Source organism: Diadema setosum, chromosome 8, assembly GCF_964275005.1.
Source record: "Diadema setosum chromosome 8, eeDiaSeto1, whole genome shotgun sequence".
NCBI lineage: Eukaryota > Metazoa > Echinodermata > Echinoidea > Diadematoida > Diadematidae > Diadema > Diadema setosum.
In genome coordinates this window covers 38,662,358-38,685,748 of record NC_092692.1, presented here as the reverse complement: position 1 = coordinate 38,685,748, position 23,391 = coordinate 38,662,358, and the positions used below count along the sequence as shown (strand labels likewise).

The 23,391-nt window shown below is 40.3% G+C and overlaps 1 protein-coding gene across 1 annotated transcript; it reads right to left on the bottom strand.

Moving 5' to 3' along the window:
- Positions 1-683: 683 nt before the first annotated feature.
- On the bottom strand, positions 684-23,022 carry LOC140231552 (enoyl-CoA delta isomerase 1, mitochondrial-like). The gene is made up of 8 exons (XM_072311689.1): positions 22,947-23,022; positions 14,415-14,546; positions 13,189-13,316; positions 11,465-11,611; positions 9,320-9,418; positions 7,789-7,870; positions 4,241-4,357; positions 684-2,415 (listed from the first exon to the last, which is right to left on the bottom strand). Exons 1-8 carry the CDS (start codon positions 22,969-22,971, stop codon positions 2,255-2,257), a joined length of 891 nt encoding a protein of 296 aa, XP_072167790.1. The 5' UTR covers positions 22,972-23,022; the 3' UTR covers positions 684-2,254.
- Positions 23,023-23,391: the final 369 nt, after the last annotated feature.

Genomic DNA, 23,391 nt, shown 5'->3' with positions numbered 1-23,391 from the left:
AAATTATTTCAAGTGAAATTTCAGCGTTCATTTGTCATCCTGCAAAAACTGTACATTCTTTTCAAATACACTTTCTTCTAAGAAGAGCAGAAGTACCATTGCTCTGAATATATTTGTAACTTGCATGTATTTGTTATTTGATGAAAGTTGTCAGTTGCATTATACATCTTATATATAAATATATATATATATTCACATATACATATATTATACATATATATGTATATATATATATATATATACATATATCTGAAGAATGTGATTGCAAAGCCATTTGACTCTATTCTTTTAAAAAGACATTTTAAGAACATATCTTTTTTATGTAATAAGCAATGTATAACTCTTGGGTTCTACATTATTTTGCTCTGATAATAGACTTTCAGTGAATTGTTTGAAAATGGCACTTAATCTGTTTTACAATTTGCAATCAAACTCTTTAAATATATATATATATACATATATATGTACATGTGTTTATACACACACACACACACACACACATACATACATGATTCTCTATGCACTCGAAGGTCGACCTGCAGATAAACAAGTTAGAATTCAAATGAAAGCAATTAACACACATTATTTACTAACCAACAATGCAGTAGAATCTTTTTTTAACTATAAAATTGCATGCCAACACAAACGTACGTCCAGTCAAGAATTCAAATGGACAAATCATCTTATTTCAGTTTTTTTATTACAGATGGCAATCAACAAGTTGTAAACATTCCTCCTTGTGTACATCCTAGCTGAACCATACACATAACATGTTCGAATACACATAGTGCCAAATATCCTTTTCAATTCTTACCTCTTTGAATAGATCTCTTAAATCTGTTCACTCTATATTTCTAGAGCAATAACGTAGAGCAAGTGTTAAACACATGCTTCCCTCTTTATACAATACTCTAACAATTCTCCTCAACTCTGTAATACAATTTCAGTGACTCATGTCTTGTTTCCACTGCAGGAATGATTTATCATGACAGTAGAATCGTTGAACCAACTGCCTTAGCAACAAGAAGAAATCCTGAAAACTGATTGGCTGTTGCTATGGAAGTTGCTAGCTTTAAAGGTCACCAGTTTTCTGTGAGGGGCCTCATCACAAGCTGATTTATGCACAGATGTTATTGTGATGTACTCCCAAATCACAAAAATGCCATTAACTGCCTGATAAATGTCACAAAAGATATCAAAATCAGGCCATTTCAGGGATAACAAGAAAATACAAAGTTTGTAGAATTCCCACCACAAGCTAACTTTACAGCAAACTTTAGACAATGTAATCAGTGGTACCTTGTTGGAAGTGTCCTTCTGGTACCAAAATCACATTGATAATGTCCTGATAATGAATTACTTTTCAATGGCTAACACCCAGCATGCTTCGTTCAGTCATTCATAAAGTAGGACTTAAAATATCCTCTAAGACGAGGGACACATTTATTTCTGTCACCATAGATACTCAAAGAAAACAGACACTGTTGCAATTGCTTGAGCACTGCGGGAATGTCTTTTTATCTCTGTATAGAAAGGCATTTCTTTGTCATTTTTGTGCATCAGCAGTAAAAACACTTATGCATGATACAGTCACGAACAAGTATATCATACGTCATCTGTGCAATATCAGGCATCAGTAGAAAATTCGAATACTAGATGACAATAATCATTCATCATTACTGTCTCTCATGAGAAGCAGCATCAATTCCCCTACCTGAGTTCGGTCGCTAGGAAAAATATTCCCACATTTCTCCACTTTTCTCTTACAATAATGAGTGTTGTGTGCCAGTGCAGGAATATTATTTGAATATTCAGGCAAACTATTGTCAGCGAAGGTATTACTTATCTCCCTGAAGATCCTCATCTTGTTCTTCAGCCATTCCCTGAGAAAAATGGTGTTTTCTGCACTTTCACCAGGTATGTCTCCTCTGATCGCACTTTAAACAAGAAAATGCCTTGCAGCTACTGGCACCATTTTCGAATGATGCCTAACCATGCACAGCTAACATACTAGTGTACTGGAAAATTCTTCATAAAACAGGAACAGATATCCGGTAAATAAAATGGAAATACAATAAAACAACAACATGGCTGTAGTTTTAGCTCATTCACTAACCACTTAAAAACAATAAAAATGAAACTGAACTGTTACAGTTAATGGCACCCAGTCTTCATCATTCCCTGGCAACTTTTATCTAGACGGATGAAAGATGTGGAGACTGTGCTATTTGAGGGTGCGGCCTTGATATATAACCTATTTCTTCTTGAGACTGGCAAGATACCGCCCGAGGTGCTTCTGAGTCGCCTCCATCTGGATGAAGCTGGTGAACATGTTGATGTCGTCCTCCCGTACCTCTGAGAGCTTCTGCATGTTAGCGTCCCGGATGAGGCGCTTGGTCGTCATCCGAGCAAAGCCTGAAATAGAAATGGGTGGGGCAGCAAGGGAAGGGCGGGGCAGCAAAGGGATGGGTGGGGCAGCAAGGGACGGGCGGGTCAACAAGGGATGGGTGAGGCAGCAAGGGATGGGCGGGGCAGCAAGGGACGGGCAGGGCAGCAAGGGACGGGCGGGGCAGCAAGGGACGGGCGGGTCAACAAGGGATGGGTGAGGCAGCAAGGGATGGGCGGGGCAGCAAGGGAAGGGTGGGGAAGCAAAGGGACGGGCGGGGCAGCAAGGGACGGGCGGGTCAACAAGGGACGGGTGAGGCAGCAAGGGATGGGCGGGGCAGCAAGGTACGGGCAGGGCAGCAAGGAATGGGTGGGGCAGCAAGGGACGGGCAGGGCAGCAAGGGACGGGCGGGGCAGCAAGGAATGGGTGGGGCAGCAAGGGACAGGCGGGGCAGCAAGGGACGGGCAGGGCAGCAAGGGACAGGCAGGGCAGCAAAGGAACGTGTGGGGCAGTAGCAGGGATGAAACAAAGAATACCAATTTGTCAATTCCACTACCAATTTAATATTAAGACATAAATTTTTGCTTTGGTTTTCCTCTTTTTACAATGGTCTTCACTTGCTCTATCCATCTCCTCTTTCCTATCTAACCACATGCAATTTTTTTTCTGTTTTCCAGACTCTTTCTGTAGGATGCTTATTGACAGATCTTAACCCATTGAGGATGAGCTGATATTACTATGACATGCAAGTCCAATACACACCAGCTTGGGTCTGCTAAAGAGTAGTCTTCAATGGGTTTGGTTGTCTAACTTACAGCAATGTATAATACCATCCTGCCTTGTACACTATGTGAGACAGTAACCCTCATTTTGTCTAATACTTCACTGCCTTAACCCTAACTTACCTGGGGGGGGGGGGGGGGGGGGGGGCATAATGGCCCCCCCCCCCCTCGACGAATTCCACGACCATTCCGGCGCGCAAAAAATTTTGACCGTGCCACTCGCTGACTTTTTACTTTCAAGTCTCGCGCAACTTTTGAGACCAAATTTGTCGCGCCCGGGCATACCGTTCCGAAGCCACGCCCCTTCAAATAATTTTTGTCAACCCCAAAATTGCTCAAAAACGTGATTTTGTGTACAAAGTCAATACAAATTGTGTTTTTTCAATTGATTCATATAAAGATTCATATTTTCAATTCTAATGGCTGAAATCAATTTATTTTAGTATAATTATGCTTCCAAAAATGTGTATGACAATTTCTGCTGAAAAAAACAACAAAAACAAAAGTTTGAAAAAACAAGGAAATACATTAAAAAATTGATAAAACAATAAAAACATAAGAAATTAATTTTGATACTGAATTTTTTTTTTACGCACAAATGTTCGGAATGTCACTAGGAATATTTACAACAAAAATCAGCATTCCATAAGCTTTTATAAGCCAATTACAGACAAAAATTAGGTTTTTTGCATATATTTGCATAATTAATTAATTTAAAATAGAAAATGCAATTTTTTTGGAAATTTAACTTAACAGTCTTGTAGATTACATCCGGCTTTATATTCATGCAAAATTTTGCGGCGATCGCGCGATCAACGGCCGAGATCTGAAGGGGGGCCATAATGCCCCCCCCCCCCCCCAGGAATTCAAGCTCGCTAAATAGCCCAGGTAAGTTAGGATTAACCTGTTGAAGACTAGTCCTGAGTATACTCCAGCAGGTGTCTATGGGAAATGTGCGTTATACCAAAATCAGTCTGTCCTAAACGTGTTAAAAATGTGTATAATGCCTCATTTCATTATTTCTTCTTTCTATTTTTCCTTTTTTTCACTCGATAATGAAAGTATACCTCACCTGGTATCTTGGTCCACTTAAGTAATTGCTCTTTGGCCCGGTCAAGGATCTGGTCCTCGGGGGAGATCTCATCGATGAGACCAATGTCCAGTGCTTCCTGGGGCTTGTAGAGGAGACCTGAAGGATGAGAAAAACCTTCTTTACACGGCACCGCACCAAGCTACCTTCAGGAACTACTGTACAAACTGAAATTTTCGCGTACAGATATTTTCGCGAATTGCTACTTGGAGGACATTTTCGCGTGTTGTTAATTTCGTGGTTGCGAGAGTCTAACAGAATTTAGTTATTCGCGCGTTGTTATTTTCACGAGTTGTTATTTTCCCAGTTCAAAGGCGATTCGCAAAATCCGCGAAAATAAAACCACCATGAAAATTTCAGCTTGTACAGTATTCCATAAGTACAAACCAACTAGATTTCCTTGTTCATCCACTGCTCATACCATGTGAGTTCCCTGCACCCATCATTCATGGGGCAACAGAGCTTTCACCCAGTCTAGCTCTTCTCTCTGGAACTCATTACCTTTGAAACTGAGAATGGAGACCTCATTCCCTCTGTTCAAGTGGGAAAAAACCTTTTTTGTTCCAGTAACTGTGTGTTTTCTTTCAATTAGGATCTTTTCCTGAATGAAGCAACGTCAGAGGAGGTGTTACCTTTCTGCGCCAGGAGTGCCACTGTGTGACAGACATGGCATATTAAAAGACGCCATTATTATCATTACTATAAGCCAGTTCGGGGTTAGCTCATGGGTACAAATGACCTTTCTTCTTTCTCAGTTGATTAGGCACTCCATAAGTTTCAAGCAACAGAAGGCACGAGCTTGCCCAATGTAACAATTTATGGAATTCATCAGTCCTGTTAAAAGGATGAACTTGCGTAGACCACATGGCCAGAATGATCCTTCCATTGGTACTTTGGAAAGCATCTATTTCATTATATTGTATTGAATGTATTAACTATCTCTTTCTATTGACATTGTCAGATACCGCTTTTGCTGTCAGTAGGATGTGCTGGCAAGCACCACATATAAGGATCACTTGCATAATCATTACATCACTGTTGCTTATCTAAGTGAATTTAAAAATCAACATGCTCTGCTGGTTACAAATGACCTTTTTCTGCTCATGCTCAAAGTGGAACCCTGAACTAGCTCATCAAATAGCTGTACAGTATGTCCCCAAAAGAATTACAATCCATCTTTCTGCAACGATAACTTTAAAAAGAGTGAAACAATCCGAATGCAATTTCAAGGTAAGAAACTATTAACTTATTACCTTCATCTTACAGAAAACTCAATCAGATTTGCTTTAGTGGTAAAAGACAAATGAAGATGTTTGTAGTGAAGTTCAGGAATCCCTTCCCTTCATGTTTTGTCCATTGTGTTCACAGTTCTACGCGCATCCAAGTGCTGAACTTGGAAGAAACAGACTCATGACATGCTTTACAACGATCCACATTTCTTTGTGACCACTTTACCAAACTGAATGGAGTTTTCTGCAAAAAGTAGATAAGAAGTTATACATGTACTTTCATTCCCTGAAATAGCATTCAAATTTGAAAGTTAATGCAGAAAGCCAACCATAATTTCTTTTTGGGGACATACTGTATAGCCTCCACCAGTACATAAAAAGTAAGGCATATTTGCACATAATGCATAAACATTATAACAGAGTCCCCTGATCAAATCCAAAAAACATTCTGATGCACAGTAAATAACATGTTACGAGGGCTGTCAGAATTATTCTAGTTTAACAATTTACAGTGCCTGCAAGTTTAGACAAGAAACAGATTTCTTCATCTACTTTAGAAAAAATAGATTTCCAATCAATAAGAACCATGTTGAAATGCACAAAAATATGCAGGCAATTGGCAGCTCTACTGTAGGGAGTCTGTACTAAATATCACATTGTACAGCAGTACCTTCTGGGTTAATACATTACATAATGGAAGGAATCAGCCTGAGCGTTCAAGCGTTCTTTTATTATGCAAGAAGAGTGAAAATATCTTGAATTTTCCTTATACTTTCTTTATATCGTTGTACACATGTGACATCACAACGTGTTGAAGTCTTGTCATCCAGCAGTGACTAAGCAGAAACTTCAAAAATTCATGACTTTTCAATGGATGGTCCAATTTTCCTCAAACTATTGCTGATGTGTTCTATTAATGTTGATGCATTCACTCAGTCTACATGTCTCTGAAGGTGAACTTGTCCTTTAAGAAGACATCTAAGACATAAAAATGAAGAGATGTGAAGAGCTACAAATTAATCAAGATCAGGAGAGGAAATTTACAACGCATGTTTCATTTAAAAGCCACACATAATTGTCACAAATGTACACACAAGTATGTACATACAGTGTATCAAGGCTGTATGCATGGTTGTTTTAATGTGTATGTACACAGGGTGACCAGATTAATGGAGAACATTCTATATGATATAGATATAGTACATACAGGCTGACCAGATCAGTGGAGAATTTTCTATGTGGTATATAATGTAGCTACAGTACATGTATGCATGTGACAGGAAATACATTATAGCTCACTCAATCTAGAATGATTTAACCCATTCCAGAAAATTCTAGGAAGTGCTGGCTGAGTGAGGCACTGCCCTTGTAACCCAATGTGATTGGTAGTTAATTTTGGCAATGATGTTATGCACATATTAGGCAGTGAGTCATCCAGGGTTCCTGGAATTTGGACTTGCTAGTATGTTCAGGTATGTGGCCCCAGGTTGGAGAAAATTACAGAATGTACTAGAAAGGGGTGAATGGATAGTATATAAGCAGGAGAAATTCTGAGGTAGGCAGAGTACCCAACACCTCTGCTCTGAGAGTTACGTCACTTCTGGCTCTGAAGCGACTTGTTATAGTCAGTCCTGTGTTACCTGCTGACCTGCTATACAAACTGTGTTTGTGGAGATAAGGCCTGGGAGACATTTTGCCTGCAGAGAATTAATTTGCCTACATTTGAGAGAGACTCCATATTTTAATGTCAACGGGTATTGTTACGGCAAAGCTGTGACGGGCTGGATTCCTCGCTGGACATTATAAAGTGAATCATCATTCAACGCATCAACTGGACGTGGTCGTCATAACGTCTGGATTTTACACGTTTCGCTGTGGACGTATATCCTGGATTTTTACCCCGGATTAATACTGAGGATTATCACAACCCGTGCCTCTGGATTTATGTCTGAGGTATCATTCATCGGTGCATCGCGGATCATTCATCTGTGCATCGAACATCGTATCTGGACACTGTCAAAGGATTACTTGCTTGCAAATTTGGCTGTACTACGTGTAAGTGATTTCATTACTGATTTGTAATTGTTTCTATTGATCATTATTGTACTGATGTGAAAACCGATTACGAGTCTGTACCCACAATATCACCGTTAATAAACCGCCTGAACATTAGTTGATTGTTTCTTTTGTGCGATCATTCTCAGAGTGATTTTGGTCGTAACATAATCCAAAATAGTAAAAGTCTCTTGTCTGAGAAGAATTAAAAATAGAATAAAGAGAATTAGGCTGAGGTTGACTCACCAAGTCCCAGGGCTCGTTCCGTTTCCCTCTGGCCTACAGTACTTTGCATTACATCTTTAAACCAGAATGGAGCCACGATTCCCTGAAGAAGAGATCCACATCATTTGATCCAATTTATTTCAACTTATTTTCCATGCAACAAAAAAACTACAACAGAATACAAAGCATGTATGAAACAATCATATTGTTTGATCAATTAAAAAAAAAAACAAAAAACAAAAAACAATGAAATGTGAATCACAGAGTATACAGGGGCAGATCCAGGAATTCTGTAAAGGGGAGGCGCCTTTACAAAATTAAAGGGGGGCACATGCCCCCCCCCCATTTGTTCTTTTTATTTATTTTGTTTAAACAAAAAATAAAGAGGGGGCGCGTGCCCGGTGCCCCCCCCCCCCCCCCCCCCCCAGATCTGCCACTGGTATATAACATCTATGCATGCTTTGAAGGTTGACAGGAAAGAAAGTATGGTCCACTAAAAAGCGAGGCTTTTAATGTATGGATCATTCAAAAACATAATAGATAACTATACATCATGTTTAAAAACAATCATTATTTTGAAGTACAAAAAAATGCAAATTCAGGCTATCAAAGTTATCATGACAGTAGGAGCAATAAGAACGACTGACTAAAAATGGCCACTACAACTCCACTGAAATGAAATAAAGTTATAAAAATGTAATAAATAATGCAAGATAATAGATATCAAGATGCTTTAAGCCTTACAATGCGCACGACCGCTGGTACATCCTATGCACCGTTTGTCTACTATAGATACCAGAATCCTACTGCCACTGGAAATACTCCCAATTTCTGTCCAGTAGGTCTGGCACAACACACATTCCGACTGCTTGACATGAGTTTGTTGTTGCTGTTGTATCTGGGATTTTGTTTTTGTTTGTTCATAAATTATTTATATATTGCTACTTAGATGGAGACTCGCAATTAAACATAATTTTGTTGTTATTTGAGTGGGTAGAGATACATTCTTTTTTTCCAGCTCATAGGAAGATAAAATGGCTTTGATGGAGTTCGATACAGCTATGAAGTGTGATTTCAGCACATTTAAGGGTTTAATCAATTTGTGCTTCCACCTACCAGCAGATCCCGCGATGAGTTCTACATTAGTGAAATTTTTCAACACAGGTGAAAAGGTGTGTGTCGATGATTGTGGGTGTTCATGAATTGAACTTTTGACAAGTTATAGTACCCTTCTGTAAGTACTTGTTTCTACAGTCTCACTAAAAGCCACAGCCAAAAAAGAAAACACACACACACCAAAAAAAAAAATATACATATCATTAGAAGGACAAATATTTCTATAAAGCCAACTATTTGAAGGACTAACATTTCCATACAAAACAAACTGTCTCCTAATGCACCAGCATAATTTGATCACTCTCTTGTCAATTGTGAATGCAATTGATTTATGTTTATTTTTGTTGTGGTTGTTGTTGTTGGTCTTTTTTTTACAATTTCCTACTGGAGTGCTTGCCACTTTGTTACTTTACACTTTCTCTGAACTTCATCTTACCAGATGGACTTCGTTGAGGCCGATGGTGTACGCACCATCCGCCATGATGCGGTAATCACATGATGTTGCCATCAAACAACCACCAGCAGGCGAATGACCCTGTGGAGTTGAAGAAGGGGGAGGGGGAATTATTCCATGAGCAGAGAATGTTTCTTGAACCTGGACTAGATCTGAGCTGGAATCCTAGCCTGGTTGGTCCTGGGTAGTTTACCTTTTACAATGCTCTTCTTTTTCTTTACAAAGAATCACTATTTTCAAACATTTCTGATGTAAATACTGCATACAACAACATAAAATAATTAGGCCTAATTTAGAGTGCTGAAAATTACTGTATCTGGCTATAGATTCAAAGGGGATGTTTCCCTGTAAAAGTCTGTGACTATATGGATGCTGAGCGATTAGTGAAACTGTGAAACACTCATTGAAAGCTTAAGGAAATTTGGACAATCCATTCCAAAGTTAGGAAGTTTAAAGTTTCATTGAAATCCATGATGCTCAGTCTAGATTGGCACTCTATAAAATTGAAATGACATGATAGTGGAATAATACAGAGAATATTTAAAGGGAATCTCACTAAAGTTAATTTCAAGAACATCAAAAGAGTATGTATTTGACCTAGCTCCTTACAAAGGCATGGAAAATGTTTCCTAAATCTTTGGGATTTTGAACAAATTGTCTGATTTTCCTCAAATGCCCACAAAGTTGTCACAAATCACTCTGCATTTCTTGAATCCACATGTGGGGAAACTTTCCATTTCAGCAAAGGATTACTTTTGGGCAGTCACATATCTCACAAATCCTGATGGTGACAAATTGAACCCACTGTCAACTTCTGAACCAGTATGCTGCATATGAAAATGGCAGAATGCATTGCACAAGTGCAAGGATCTATACTGACTTAAAATAATGACCTCATCTCACAGATGATACATACCACTACATATTTAAAACAAAAACATGGAATTCTGCACACACACATGCAGAGAACTTGGCCAACCTAACAATACACTATATTTTCTGTTAGTTGCACCAAGCTGCATTAACATACTGAATGACTCTTGGGTATTTGGGAAAGTAATTTTGAATGGCCCTGGCTGAAGTTAATCCACTATGTTCATAAATTGAAGGCATTGGACATTTATGTCTGAACAAGACACATCAATTATTGAGATTTATGTAGTAGTATGTGAAAAAAAAAATGGCAAAACTAAGACAGTCTTGCATAAGCAAGTGGTATCTGCATAAATTTGTGACCCACTACAACAAAAGGATCCTAAAGTCACTGACGGGTGAGAGGAGAAAATCGAGTTTGAAGTTAGATCATCAAAATCCGTCAAAACATTCGGATTTGTGTTTTTGACATAATTTTGTAGTCTAATATATCTTCTATCATCTGCCGAAATTTCGAAGCTAAATGATCAAAGGAAAGGCAAGAAAATAGTGTTTTCTGGGCCATGATTTTCCGACTTTGAACGGAACAGAAACGTGTCCGAAGATTTGGATTTACATGTTGTAGCGCCACAGCTAGACTCCGCCCCTAGCAATGAGGGAGTGATCTAGTTGGTCAGTGCGTGGCATCCTGGTTACTGATTGGTTGTGCGTAGGCCACTGGCGCTAAGCTTGAATGAACATTGAGGAGGTTGCTAGGAGCGTACCTTCTATTGTCTAACGGTGAAAACTGTCTTGCTTCCCCTTGATCCTGATAGCGTCGGAAGGAAAACTTTGAAGGCGGTTTTCTCAAAACGCTAATTTCCTAAACCACTCGACATAAGCTAATAAAATCCTCAATATCTCCGCAACAGACTACTTTCATGAGTCATGTTATATGGCATTAAAGTGGAAGAGTAAGGGCATAATGGCATGTCATTTTAAGAAAATTGTCCTCCCCGACTTTCGGATCCTTTAGTTGCAGTGGGTCACATTTAATCAAGTTAACCTTTCCTATGCCAGGGACCTGGGACAGTGTGTACAATGCTATGGTGCTTTCTGCTTCAACCAGCACTCAAAGCACACACAAAGTTAACAGTGCTTCAGGTAAGGTGAGCAATATATACAAGCAAGACACAAATTAGTTTGGGGGGAGAGGAAGTTGGCAGGGGAGATGGGGATAGGCAACAGATTAGGATATGGAGCTAGCTGACGTACATTCACTGCCGCAATGGTGGCCAATCGGGTGCCATAGAGGGTCAGCCACATATCCTGGAGGCTCCTCCAGAATCTGTCAGTGGACTCATTGCTCTTCTGGTACATCTCCATGATGTCTAGGCCAGCCGAGAAGATCTTTGGACAGGCCTGAGGAGGAGATAGTTGGAAGTTGGAGAATATGAAAATGAAACATTTAATAAGAAAGATAAACCAACAAGTAAATCAGCATCATTAATGTTTACAGGTTCTCCGAGCATATTTCACTTCCTATATAGCATTCTCATTTGTTAACAGAATGATTGCATGAAAGTGAAACCAAAATCTGTGAAAGTATGTGCTATAGAGAAAGACAGAGAGAGAAATTAAAAAAAAATAAAAAAAACTAGAAATGTCACTATGACGACTGGTATGCCTCCGCCATAATGCATGGTTCTCCGAATAGGCCTATAGTACAATGTCTTAACAATGTGTCATGACAGTTTCACATAACTGGCAAAATATTAAAAATGACAGGTTTGTCACAAATGCATTGAATGTTCACTTTCCTTGAACTAGGTTTATTTGGATGAATGGCTATACTGTCTAATAAGAGTGCAGGTATTTAGGGATTTGTACCCAACTTTTGACCGTTTTATAACTTAATAAGGAAGAAGTGAAATTTAGCACTTTCTCTTGACCTTTGACCTTTTGGCATTTGACCTTTTGACAAGAAACTTCCAAGAGAATCTGTATTGGGTAATACATGCATACACTAAGTTTCAAGGAAAAATTCTACAGGCATTGCATAGATGAGAGGGAAATAATGACAATTTGATGACTTGACCTTGACCTTTGACCCATGACCTATATATACCCTAAATGATCACTGTCAGTCAGTACATGCATATATATTAAGTTCCATGAAGATATATCTTGAAATATTTGTGATAAGGAGAAAAAAGTTAAATTTTAACATTTTCACTTGACCTTTGACCCTTGACCTTTGACCCCGTGACCCTAAAATCCAAACAAAGTATCATCCCCCCAGGATATACCCTCATACCAAGTTTGATGTAAAGCCACCACACAGTTCTTGAGATATCGCCAAAAACAAAACGGGACGGACGTACGACCCGAAAACATAACGCCTCCGACCACTTCATTGGCGGAGGCATAAAAACACACACACAGACACACACACCAATTGCAGATCATAAAGTGAAAGTGAACAAACTACCTACATGTTAAATATTGTTGGAATGAATATTATTGTTCCAATTAAGCTAGGTTCTCCACCATGTTCGGATGAATATTACAAAATGTCGGGATTATTGTTGTTGATGAATACGATCGTTATTTGGAGACATTCTTCTAGTTTCCCTGCATAACAGGAATTCAAGTTAATTTTAAGATGGATTTACAACCTATCACTCATAGGACAGTGGCCTGTGTTATTGAGAAAGAATATGAACAAACCCTTCTATAGAATAACACTATCTTTCATCCATTATCTTTGCAGTAAGAAAACAAGATTCATATCTTTGATGTGGGGATTTTCATCAATGGAGCTGGAAATTAGGCGTTACAAAATTCAAAATGGCCTAAAGAAAAAACAAGAACAAAGCAAAAACAATGCAACATAGAATGCCATGTAGCAAAATAGATAAACCAAAGAAAAAAAAAACCAAGAAAACCCAAAGAGGTATCACTTAAGTGAGAGATCAAGAGGACTTTGATGAACTCACCGAGGTGAGGATGAGACCCTGCATGCGATTATCATCTTCCAGGTCTTGAATGGTTTCTGTGATCGCCTGAAGCATTGGCGTGTTGAGACTGTTGACTGGCGGACTGTTCAGGTGCATCACAGCATAACCTTAGTTGGAGGACATGACAAACCATGTTTATTTGTTTTTAAATCCCAATTAAATTATTACCATAACACCAGCTACGCTGGTACAGTGAATTACATCATCATCATCATCATCATCATCACATGTAATGATGATGATGATGATGATGTTTGTTTGTTTTTAATTCCCATTAAATCATCACCATAACACCAGCTTTGCTGGTACAATGTATTCCACTTCAGATTTTTTTTTTCATTTATTATGTTTTTTTTTCTTTTCATTTATTGACATGATATACACATCAATGCTTGTTGTACAGGTTGACTGCATAATAATACCAGTAAGAGTGATGGTCATAACAATAATGATGATGATGATAATGATGATGATGATAATGATAGCAATTAAACTCATATTAATGCTAATAATAAAGATCATCATGACCTTCACATGGTCTTCTCCTTCGAGTAATGGTAGCCACCTTACTATTGGCACTACCCTTCGACAAGGTTTTGCCACTGTTAATACCCCAGTATACCAGTATACACCTCTTACTATTGAATGATCCACCTGGGAGGATTTATTTATTTATTTATTTTTTATTTTTTATTTTTTTTTAACCTGTTAAACGGACCTTTTGAAATGATCATTCGGGTCATTGTCTTTCTCTGCAATGAACTGTGAGATTTTCCCTTATTTCAGAAACACACATAAATATTGAGAGCTCATGGCTAAAAAGAAATGTTTGGGAACTTGTAAGACAGAGATATAGTTTGATTGTTTCTTTTATGAGAAGACTGCTGACATAATATAGCTTAAGACACAAACAAGTTTACCATGGTTTTGAATTTCTTTGAGCACCAATCTACATTACAAGCCTCAACCGTATACTGTGCCTGTATGAAAAGATAAGATAATAATCATAGTAGCTTGTCATTTAAGATTCAAGTCTTTGTGTCTTCTCTTTCCATATGACTTTTAATTAGACACAAAATCAATGAAACCTAAAATTGCTGCCACATAAATGCAAAGCTCATGCCCTTCAAAAAATCAAATTCACATTCAGTATAACGATAAATCATACAAGACTTTCAAAAAGAATGAAACAGAATTACATGTACCTTCCTCCTTATCCACTTTCACAAGTCCGGCGCTGTCACTGAAAAGCCGAGAGAATGCTTGAATTGCTGGCAGCGCCCTCTGAGTAGCAGGGATAGTTGCTGTGCAACCCTTTGCATGCTGAACACATGGCCCTAGTATTGCAGAGGGACAGGAAATGTTAATTAACTGAAGCAAGCATGAACATTTCCCTGTCCACGCATCAGTAGTCTGAGTCTTGTCTGTAAAAAGTACTGCTCTACACTCAATACACCACATGCATGTAACTCATTTGGCATGCTGAAGTTTCATTAATTACTCAATGATGGCACATACAATACAACAATCATATACACGTATCATGACATGAATCAACAACAGCACAGATAGCACAGACAAGACATAAGGAATTTGTCTTTTCCAGGTAAGTGATAATAAGCAAACTCTATATTAGTCTAAAATGCAAATGTCATTTGTCCTACTCTTTCTTTTAGTGTTTGAATCTTTACCTTTAGCACTTTCATTGATTCTCTTTGAGAGCGAGAGCATAGTACAACAGAATGTGTCCGTCAGGAGAATGGTCACGAAGTATCAATGTTGAATTCAATTTCAATTTCAAGTTCAAGTTCAATTCAGCTTATTTGAACAAATCATTTGTTGACTTTGTGTAATTCAAAGTAACAATCATGAACAAATGTTGAATTACAGTTTGATGTGATCAAGATTGTAATACATGCAAGCTTATACATTCATGACAATATATAATAGTGATTGATGGTCATGGACCACCCTAAGAAGCTCAGCCTAGATTATAATTGAGGTCTATTAACAAAATTTTAATGTTTGGGGACCTACCACGGTCAAAACATCAAGTTTTAGAGAGATTATTAGCATTATTATAGATATAAGTTGCATGCATGCCTTTTATGGTTTGAACAAATCATATCGTAACTGTAGAAAACAAATTGAAGTTCTTGTTCTCAGCCTTGTGTGACTTTCTTCAGTTTAGTTAATTTAGGCCTAATTAAACAAAGCAGAATTAAAAATACGATGCGATGCAAAACGGACGAAAAGTCCATCATCAGGCAGCAGGAGTAGATCTTGGTATCAATAATCATGAATCAGATATCATCTAGAATTCTAGTTGTGAATGAACGAGGGCAGTGAGTTGGCTCAGTCGGTAGCGCGTCTGCCTCACGATCACGCGGCCCGGGTTCGACCCCGAGTCTGGACTGAGCAATGTTGTGTGTAATCATACCGTCCCCTCTAGCAAGAGGCAAAACACTCTGTAACTCGGATAGGACATAAAATGGAGGTCCCGTGTGTGAGAGAGTCACAGCTCATGCACGTAAAAGATCCCGCTTCATTCATTCATCGCAAAGAGCAGGGTGTCTGCTAACCCGGTGAAGTGGTCGTACCCCACATCCAACTGGACCCCCTGGAAGACCATCTTAGTGTAGCTGAATATGGGCTATCCAGCCATCTTCACAGATGGAAAATGAACAACAACAACAACAACAAAACTTCCATGAAGCCACAGCACAGCAGCTCACGACCTTGTAGTGATGTAGGTCTGAATTTGTAAGACTACAGCAACCTAGTACATTGTGATCAATGCATACATGTGTTTATTAATGTATTGCCATCACTTATGTAGTAATGCATGCAGTGTGTACACACACACACCATGACCACTCAGTTGCAAGCAGACTGCAGACATGAGCAGACGTGTAGCACAATGCTACAGAATAAACAGCTATGCCACAGCATGAGTAACTCAACATTACTTCTGTATTGGTCATCTGTATGTCCAAGAGTTGGAGATTAGAACAAGATCTCTACATGGTGGCAACAAGTGGGATCTCAACTAACAAACATGGCTGATCAAATGCCCAGGATGGATTGGGAAGGCCCAAATGTAGCAGAGAACTTTAGACTGTTCAAACAAAGGCTGCAACTGTACTTTCAAGTGAAACACACTCCTGAAAGGGACAGAGTGCCCACATTGCTGTTATCAGTCGGCGAGCAAGGTTTGAAACGCTTCAATTGCTGGAATTTATCCGAACAGCAGCAAGCTGACATCAACACCATACTTGGTAAGTTTGAGGAGCAACTTGAGCCACAAGAGAACTTTCGTGTGTGTAGACTGAAATTATCGAAATTGAAGCAAAATCTGAACGAAAAGCTGGATGACTTTGTGAATAGATGCAGAGTTGTTGCGTCGAAGTGTGACTTTGCTGAGCCTGAAATGAATGAGCGCTTGATTGAACTGATTATTAACAGCACGCCAATCCCAGAATATCAAAAAGAGCTATTGACTAAGAGCAAGCAGTTCACATTGCACCAGGCATTACAGCTTGGGCGCACGTATGAGGCATCACAGGCGCATATTCAAGCATTGCAGTCACTGGAAGCTGAAGCCTCTTCAACGCTGACAGCAGCAAACATTGCGTCGATGGGCCTGAAACACAAGCAGGTTCAGAGGGAAACAGTCCCAGCTACCACATGCAAGAACTGTGGAGGTAGCCACATTAAAGACAAACAACACTGTCCAGCGGCACACATCACCTGTTATAGCTGTGGAAAAGTGGGGCATTACGCCAAAATGTGCCTGTCGTCAAAGAAACCTACTGCAAACAAAGTGAAATTCAGAGGCAATTACAAGCGTAGTTCATCACGTGGTGGAGCTAACAACGTGCGTCGTGATGATCGTCGAGATGATCGCCGTGGACAAGCAGTACATAACATGAGTGAATATGATGAATTTGCTTCTGCTCAGGATACTCGACAGCTTGATGACAAGACGTTTGACGTGATCAACAAACCAAAGACGAATTCAAATGCATCTAAGCAAGATGAAGTCATCACAAGCTTGAACATTAGACTCCACAACCACCCTGGAGTTTGCTGCACACTAAACGGTAAAGTTGACACTGGCGCACAAGTCAACACCTTGCCACTACGAACCTTCAGCAGGATGTTTCCTGAGAAAATGACAGCTGCAGGAACACCAGATTTAGGATGCCTCACCACATGCACATCAAATTTGACGGCCTACAATGGCACCCCAATCAAACAGTATGGAACAACAACAATTCCATGCCAACATGCGAATGGACCGTGGGTGGAGACAACATTTTATGTCGTAGAATCAGACGGACCTGTGATTTTTGGCCTTCACACCTCACTGCACTTTGGTCTTATCACGCTCCACTGCCCCGTGAGCATTGATACGCCTGTAGCAGATGTCAACTCATTGAAAACAGCCTACCCAGAGCAATTTGACCGTGTAGGAGAATTCGAAGGAGAGCAACATTTAGTCGTCGACCCTAACATCCCAAGCCATAAAGATGCTCCGAGAAAGATGCCTATCGCACTAGCAGACAAGGTCAAGCATGAACTCCACAGAATGGTGGCACAAAGTGTAATCAGAAAGATCACCGAGCCAACAGAGTGGGTCAACTCCTTGACGTATGTGACGAAGAAAGATGGGTCAATCCGGATATGCCTTGATCCACGACACCTAAACAAGGCGCTGATCAGACCAAACTATCCTCACGCAACATTAGAGGAGCTGAACCACAAATTCCACGGAGCACAGACATTCTCAAAACTTGATGCGAAGTCAGGGTACTGGTCGGTGAAGTTGGACGTTGAAAGTCAAAAACTGACGACCTTTCAAACACCATTCGGACGATATGCATTCATGAGACTACCATTTGGACTCAACGTAAGCCAAGACATCTTCCAGCTTGAGATGGACCGTGTCCTAGAAGGATGTCCTGGTACTGTGTGTATTGCAGACGACATTGTGGTATACGGAGCCACTGAAGCAGAACATGATCGCAACCTGCTACACCTCATGAACGCAGCCAAGAAGCATGGCCTGACATTCAACTCGTCGAAGTGCAACATCAAGCAAAATAGGGTCACCTTCTTTGGTAATGTGTACACCAAGGATGGCATCAAACCAGACCCGGAAAAGGTCTCTGATCTTCAGTCCGTGCCAGCACCGACGTGCAAGACTGAACTCCAGCACTTCCTAGGCATGATGACGTATCTGTCGCCGTTCATCAAGGACTTCAGCACTAAGTCAGCCGAGCTAAGAGACCTGCTGAAGAAGAACGCAGACTTTCTGTGGGAAGTTCACCATCAACAAGCCTTCGAGAGCCTGAAGGATGAAGTATCAACGACTTCAGTTCTGCAGTATTATGATACCCAAGCCCCAGTATATCTGCAGTGTGATGCTAGTATGCGTGGTCTAGGGGCAGCACTCCTACAACGCGATGATCAACAGCACCTACGACCAATTGCCTTTGCAAGCAAGACACTCTCACCAACCGAGCAAAGGTACTCCTGTATTGAGAGAGAGCTGCTAGCCATAGTGTTTGGTGTGGAAAGGTTTCATACTTACCTGTATGGACGAGGATTCCACATCATAACAGATCACAAACCCTTGATCCAAGTGACACAGAAACCACTAACAGTGGCACCAGCACGTCTCCAACGAATGCTTATTCGTCTTCAGGGCTACAACTTTGATGTAGCATACCAACGAGGACAGGACAACACCCTCGCAGATGGGCTCTCACGTATGCCAAACGAACAGAACGCAGAAACCATCAACCTAGATGTGCGGGTGGACCTGGTTCAATTCTCCACAGAGAGAGCAGACGAGCTGAAACAAGCAACACGACAGGATCCAATCCTAAGCAGCCTGATGGAAGTGATGATCACTGGATGGCCGAACACCATCCAGGACCTGCCAACAGACCTGAGACCGTACTGGAACATCCGTAATGATCTCACCGTGGGAGACGGCCTTATCTTCAAGGACAACCGCGTGCTTATTCCCAAGCACATGCAGCCATACATCTTAGCGAAACTGCACATCAGTCACCTAGGTCAGCAGAAGACTAAATTACTCGCGAGAAACAGTGTGTATTGGGTCAACATCAACAGGGACATTGACAAACTGGTCCAGTCATGTGAAAAGTGTCAGTATCAAGCATCGCAGACATCTGAGCCTCTGATGCAGCATGAAATCCCCTCCAAGCCATGGGAAATCGTGGCGACTGATTTGTTTGAGTTCAACAACACCCAGTACCTTATCGTAGCAGACTACTACAGCAAATTTCCTATCATCAGGACACTACCTGAACCAGCCCCAAGCAGTGCGGTTGTAACAAAGATGAAAGGCATATTCTCAGAACATGGCGTTCCACGTGTGGTAGTGAGCGATAATGGACCACACTATGCCAGCCACCAGTTCCAGGAGTTTGCCAGGACGTGGAATTTCAACCACAAAACATCTTCTCCACGACGCCCCCAAGGAAATGGCTTCATCGAAAGGCAGATACGAACAGTGAAAAACATGATGAAAAAAAAACCAATCTACCTCTAGCCCTCCTACACTGGAGAATGACGCCGATCAACGAAAACCTGCCTAGCCCAGCAGAGCTGCTAATGGGTCGCAAGCTCCAATGTGACCTTCCTACCAGAGCCGTGAACAGTAACCCCAATGCTGACAACATACGGCAGCATCTCCAGCAACGCCAGAAAGAGCAGAAACAGCAGTTCGATCAGCATGCCAGGCCAGTGGGACTCCCACCGCTGTACAATGGTCAACCAGTGAGGGTACAGCATCCAGTAAACAAATGCTGGGAGCCAGCAACAGTGCATTCCAGAGCAGAAGAACCACGCTCATACGTCCTCCAGAGCCCCAACGGAAGATTATTCAGACGTAACAGGCAGCATATCAGGCCAGACTACACTAACCAGACTGATAGCAGGCCTGTGACCATAAGCAGATCCAGCGCAGAAGCAAGTACCCCGTTGCCTGGCAACCAGATCCCTGCGAGTGCAGCTCGCAGTCCAAGGAGACAACGTCAACCAGAAGTTGGCCATGCAGCATCATCTCATCGCCATGGTGCAACCAGCCCAGCAGCTGTGACCGCAGGAGCTGACAAACCATCGTCATGGCAACAGCAAACCCGCCCACAGCGTGAAACCCGTCTACCAGCCAGGTTCAAGGATTACAAAATGTAAAATTCATGCGAGGATCTAAGCTAGGTGATCCATATTATGATGTAACCATGTCATGATTTGAAATAGTGATCTATGCAGGATTCAGAAATCAAAGCATTATGTGTAACATGGTGTTTCCAAATGTGTTAAGTCACACATGGATTCCTGAGTAGTTTTTCTTTTTTTTTATGAAGATGTGCAGAAGTGAGTCGATATGCATCACCCAAATTGTTAACACAGGAATTTTATTTTCAGACATGTTCCAAATGAATAAGAAAGTTTTTTCGTGAAAGAAACAATAATTGTGAGGAGTCTGGGAAATGTTTTCGCATAATATGGTCGCATGATTAGAGTTGAGGGATCATTATTTGGATAGAAAGCCAGTTGCGTTTGATATGTGCATATGTACACAAATGAGTCTTTATAGATCAATCTAACATTTGACATGATGTGTATGTTACATGATTATGTGACAATTACGTGACATACATGTATTGAGCGTATTTGACATTGTACCATAATATGTGAATGACGAAGGAGCATGCTTCATCTGTATTGAGCACGTCACATCATTCAACCGCCAGCAATCCTGAAGCGGACTTCGCGACAACACACTCAATACAGCACTATTCCGCAAAGGCCAGCCAGTCGAGGGTGGATGACACCAGCTATAGAATAGGGGAATAGGGAACCTAGGTGGTAAAGACCTAGGATGAGGGTGTATGTTCTGGAACCTCTCCCCTCTTATTTGAGCTGTTATGATGATGAACTGCAAAGACTCACAGTTATGAATCTTATGAGACTCGATGAACAATGAAAAGAGTTTCAGAGATTTTGTTTTTGTTTTTTTTTTTGTGTGTGTGTTTAAAAAAAAAAAGACAAGAAAGATGTGTTCATGGTCTTGTGCAAAATAGTGATGAATGTTCTTTTTTTATCTGGTTAACATGCAGATATGTACTCTGTGTATACGGCAGATGCATGCATGTTTGCTTGGTTTTGAAACGTTTATTGTTATACTTGCCAGTTTTGTATGAATGGTAAGCATTACGCCCATCATAAAGACACTATGATGGCAACAGTTTGATTAAAAAAAAAAAAAATGGGTATGATATAAAGTAACAGTAAATCAGATAGATAGCTCATGATTTATTGTATCGTGTTATTCGTATTTGGTACACGGATACTCTTGTCGTAGATTATTTTGAATTATTAGGAAAGGCAGGGGCCTACAGCCTTTTACATTGGTTTGCAAATTTTTGGAGTTTTATACAAGTATTGTGTATATGGTGAATGGGGGACAAGAATTGGATAGCATTACTGATATGGTACAAATGGAAACACATCAAGTAGCAGTTTCACAGACATAATGTGTATTAATGTACCGGTATATCAATATTGACAAGTGCACATTTCGTTCAATCAGTTATGATGTAGTTTTGTGGGGTTAAGCGACAGTGTGTAAGAAGTTTCGAAGGTTAATGTGAGTACAGTTTTATTAGGGCATGTTTGTATTGATTGAAGTGACAGTGTAACAAGACAAGTTGAATTTAAACATGGCTCATAATAAGCCAAGCCAAGTTGCATGCGTTGGCTACTGTTATGTAAGTTGAGGTTGGAAAGTTTCCATAGAGTTTTGAGTTATACGAAGGGTTATCGACAATATGAGGCATGGCAACAACAAAACTCATTACCCACGTGCGACAGTATGAACATGGTGAAGCAGTTGTACTGTAATAACGGATACAAAGAAAAGTTTTTTAGATCAGTAGACAATGATCAATCAATGCTACTTCTTTGGTGGAAAGGGAGATGTAGTGATGTAGGTCTGAATTTGTAAGACTACAGCAACCTAGTACATTGTGATCAATGCATACATGTGTTTATTAATGTATTGCCATCACTTATGTAGTAATGCATGCAGTGTGTACACACACACACCATGACCACTCAGTTGCAAGCAGACTGCAGACATGAGCAGACGTGTAGCACAATGCTACAGAATAAACAGCTATGCCACAGCATGAGTAACTCAACATTACTTCTGTATTGGTCATCTGTATGTCCAAGAGTTGGAGATTAGAACAAGATCTCTACAGACCTCAGAGCAGAGCAGAGCCGAGTGACTGAAAATAGAGATACTAAAATGGGAATACCACAGCTAGGACGTCTGCGCTCTATCTTTTTCGGACTTACTAGATGTAAATTTCAATTCTTAATAGAACTTAGAAGGATCAGACGAAGAAGAAGAAGAAGAAGAAGAAGGGTCGTTGCGAGAAAAGTGCACATAGGGTTTAGACATACAAATGCATGCACGCTACACACAGGTAGCAGTCACGAACACAAAAATTAACACGTGGGGCCGACGTCTTTCGTCGCCTCGAGTTGCACAACATCAACAGTCATACTTCCACTTGTACTTGCGAAACAATCTGTCAGATACAGGATATCAAAGACATAGACAAAATTCTGTAGGACAGTATGTGACTACATACATAAAAAAAGACATACATAAAAGAATACAAACTTACTTAAAAAACGAAGAATGCGCGACATATTTGGCCCCTTGATCCTTTCACACCACACTACGTACCCGTCGATCTTTTTTCCTACCTCGCGAAATCGGATGTATAAAAACTGAATATTCAGTAGTTAGCCCCGCCCCCAGTCAGTTCTGTGTTCGGAAACGGGGCGAAAGAAATGAGGGAGAAAAAAAAAAAGTTGGGTGCCTACCCTTGAATTTTCCATGGTTTCCCAACAGATCGGGTCAAATTAATGAATGTATGTATGTACATGACCTATCAACATCAACATCATTAATTCTTTTCTCTAAACTTTCCCCTATTTGAGCATAGATTGCAGTGGCAGAACCAGAGGGGGCGCACGGGGGCGTATATTTGTTAATACAAAATAAAAAAAGAGAAAAATATGGGGGGGGGGGGGCTCTTACCCTTTAATTTTGTAAAGGCACCTCGA